The 1,917-nt window shown below is 61.7% G+C and overlaps 1 protein-coding gene across 1 annotated transcript; it reads left to right on the forward strand.

Moving 5' to 3' along the window:
- FZD1 (frizzled class receptor 1) lies at nucleotides 3-1,917 on the forward strand (the record flags this gene model as incomplete). Its single annotated transcript, XM_021385424.1, has 1 exon — nucleotides 3-1,917. A coding segment is annotated over one exon (1,686 nt), but the record flags the coding sequence as incomplete, so codon positions are not given.

The raw sequence follows: 1,917 nt of genomic DNA on the forward strand, positions 1-1,917 counted from the left end.
TGCTGCTGCCGCTGCTGCTGCTGCTGTGGGCGGTGGCGCTGCCGGCCGGGGGGCAGCCTGCGGCGCAGCCCGCGGCGCTCAGCGAGCGGGGCATCTCCATCCCGGACCACGGCTACTGCCAGCCCATCTCCATCCCGCTGTGCACAGACATCGCCTACAACCAGACCATCATGCCCAACCTGCTGGGCCACACCAACCAGGAGGACGCGGGGCTGGAGGTGCACCAGTTCTACCCGCTGGTGAAGGTGCAGTGCTCGGCCGAGCTCAAGTTCTTCCTGTGCTCCATGTACGCCCCGGTGTGCACCGTGCTGGAGCAGGCCCTGCCGCCCTGCCGCTCTCTTTGCGAGCGCGCCCGCCAAGGCTGCGAGGCCCTCATGAACAAGTTCGGTTTCCAGTGGCCCGACACGCTGCGCTGCGAGAAGTTCCCGGTGCACGGGGCCGGCGAGCTCTGCGTGGGGCAGAACGCCTCCGAGCGCGGCACCCCCACACCCGCCCTGCGGCCCGAGAGCTGGACCAGCAACCCCCAGCGCGGGGGCGGCGCGGGGGGCTCGGGGCCGGGTGAGGCCCGCGGGCGCTTCTCCTGCCCGCGGGCGCTGAAGGTGCCCTCGTACCTGAACTACCGCTTCCTGGGTGAGAAGGACTGCGGGGCGCCCTGCGAGCCCGGGCGTCTCTACGGGCTCATGTACTTCGGGCCCGAGGAGCTGCGCTTCTCCCGCACCTGGATCGGCATTTGGTCGGTGCTCTGCTGCGCCTCCACGCTCTTCACCGTCCTCACCTACCTGGTGGACATGAAGCGCTTCAGCTACCCCGAGCGGCCCATCATCTTCCTCTCGGGCTGCTACACGGCCGTGGCCGTGGCCTACATCGCTGGCTTCCTGCTGGAGGAGAGGGTGGTCTGCAATGAGCGCTTCGCTGAGGACGGCTCGCGGACTGTGGCGCAGGGCACGAAGAGGGAGGGCTGCACCATCCTCTTCATGATGCTCTACTTCTTTGGCATGGCCAGCTCCATCTGGTGGGTCATCCTCTCCCTCACCTGGTTCCTGGCAGCTGGCATGAAGTGGGGCCATGAGGCCATCGAGGCCAACTCCCAGTACTTCCACCTGGCCGCCTGGGCTGTGCCGGCCATCAAGACCATCACTATCCTGGCCCTGGGGCAGGTGGATGGAGATGTGCTCAGCGGCGTCTGCTTTGTGGGCATCAACAATGTGGACGCTCTGCGAGGCTTTGTCCTGGCCCCCCTGTTCGTCTACCTGTTCATCGGCACCTCCTTCCTGCTGGCTGGCTTCGTGTCCCTCTTCAGGATCCGGACCATCATGAAGCATGACGGCACCAAGACGGAGAAGCTGGAGAAGCTCATGGTGAGGATAGGGATCTTCAGTGTCCTTTACACGGTACCAGCCACCATTGTCATTGCCTGCTATTTTTACGAGCAAGCTTTTAGGGAACAGTGGGAAAGGAGCTGGGTCACGCAGAGCTGTAAGAGCTATGCCATCCCCTGCCCCAATAACCACAGCAGCCATCATCCACCCATGAGCCCTGATTTCACCGTCTTCATGATCAAGTATCTCATGACCTTAATTGTGGGCATCACCTCGGGCTTCTGGATCTGGTCGGGGAAAACGCTCAACTCCTGGCGGAAGTTCTACACCAGGCTCACCAACAGCAAGCAGGGCGAAACCACCGTGTGAGCCTGTGGCCGAGCCAGAAAACTGTGCGGACTGCTGGCCTTCCTGCAGAGGAAAAGTCAGGTGGGGAACTCTGTACTTGAGATGGACTTGGGGGGTTTGTTCTCCCTCTCCTCTCTCTCACTGTCTCCCGTAGGAACTGAACATACTGTAAGGTTGGGGGAGAGAGGTGTAAATAGCTTCTGTAAGATTTTGTAAGTATATTTGTATTTAAATTACAAAAAAAAAAAAA

The sequence above is a fragment of the Numida meleagris genome, chromosome 2 (genome assembly GCF_002078875.1).
Source record: "Numida meleagris isolate 19003 breed g44 Domestic line chromosome 2, NumMel1.0, whole genome shotgun sequence".
Classification (NCBI taxonomy): domain Eukaryota; kingdom Metazoa; phylum Chordata; class Aves; order Galliformes; family Numididae; genus Numida; species Numida meleagris.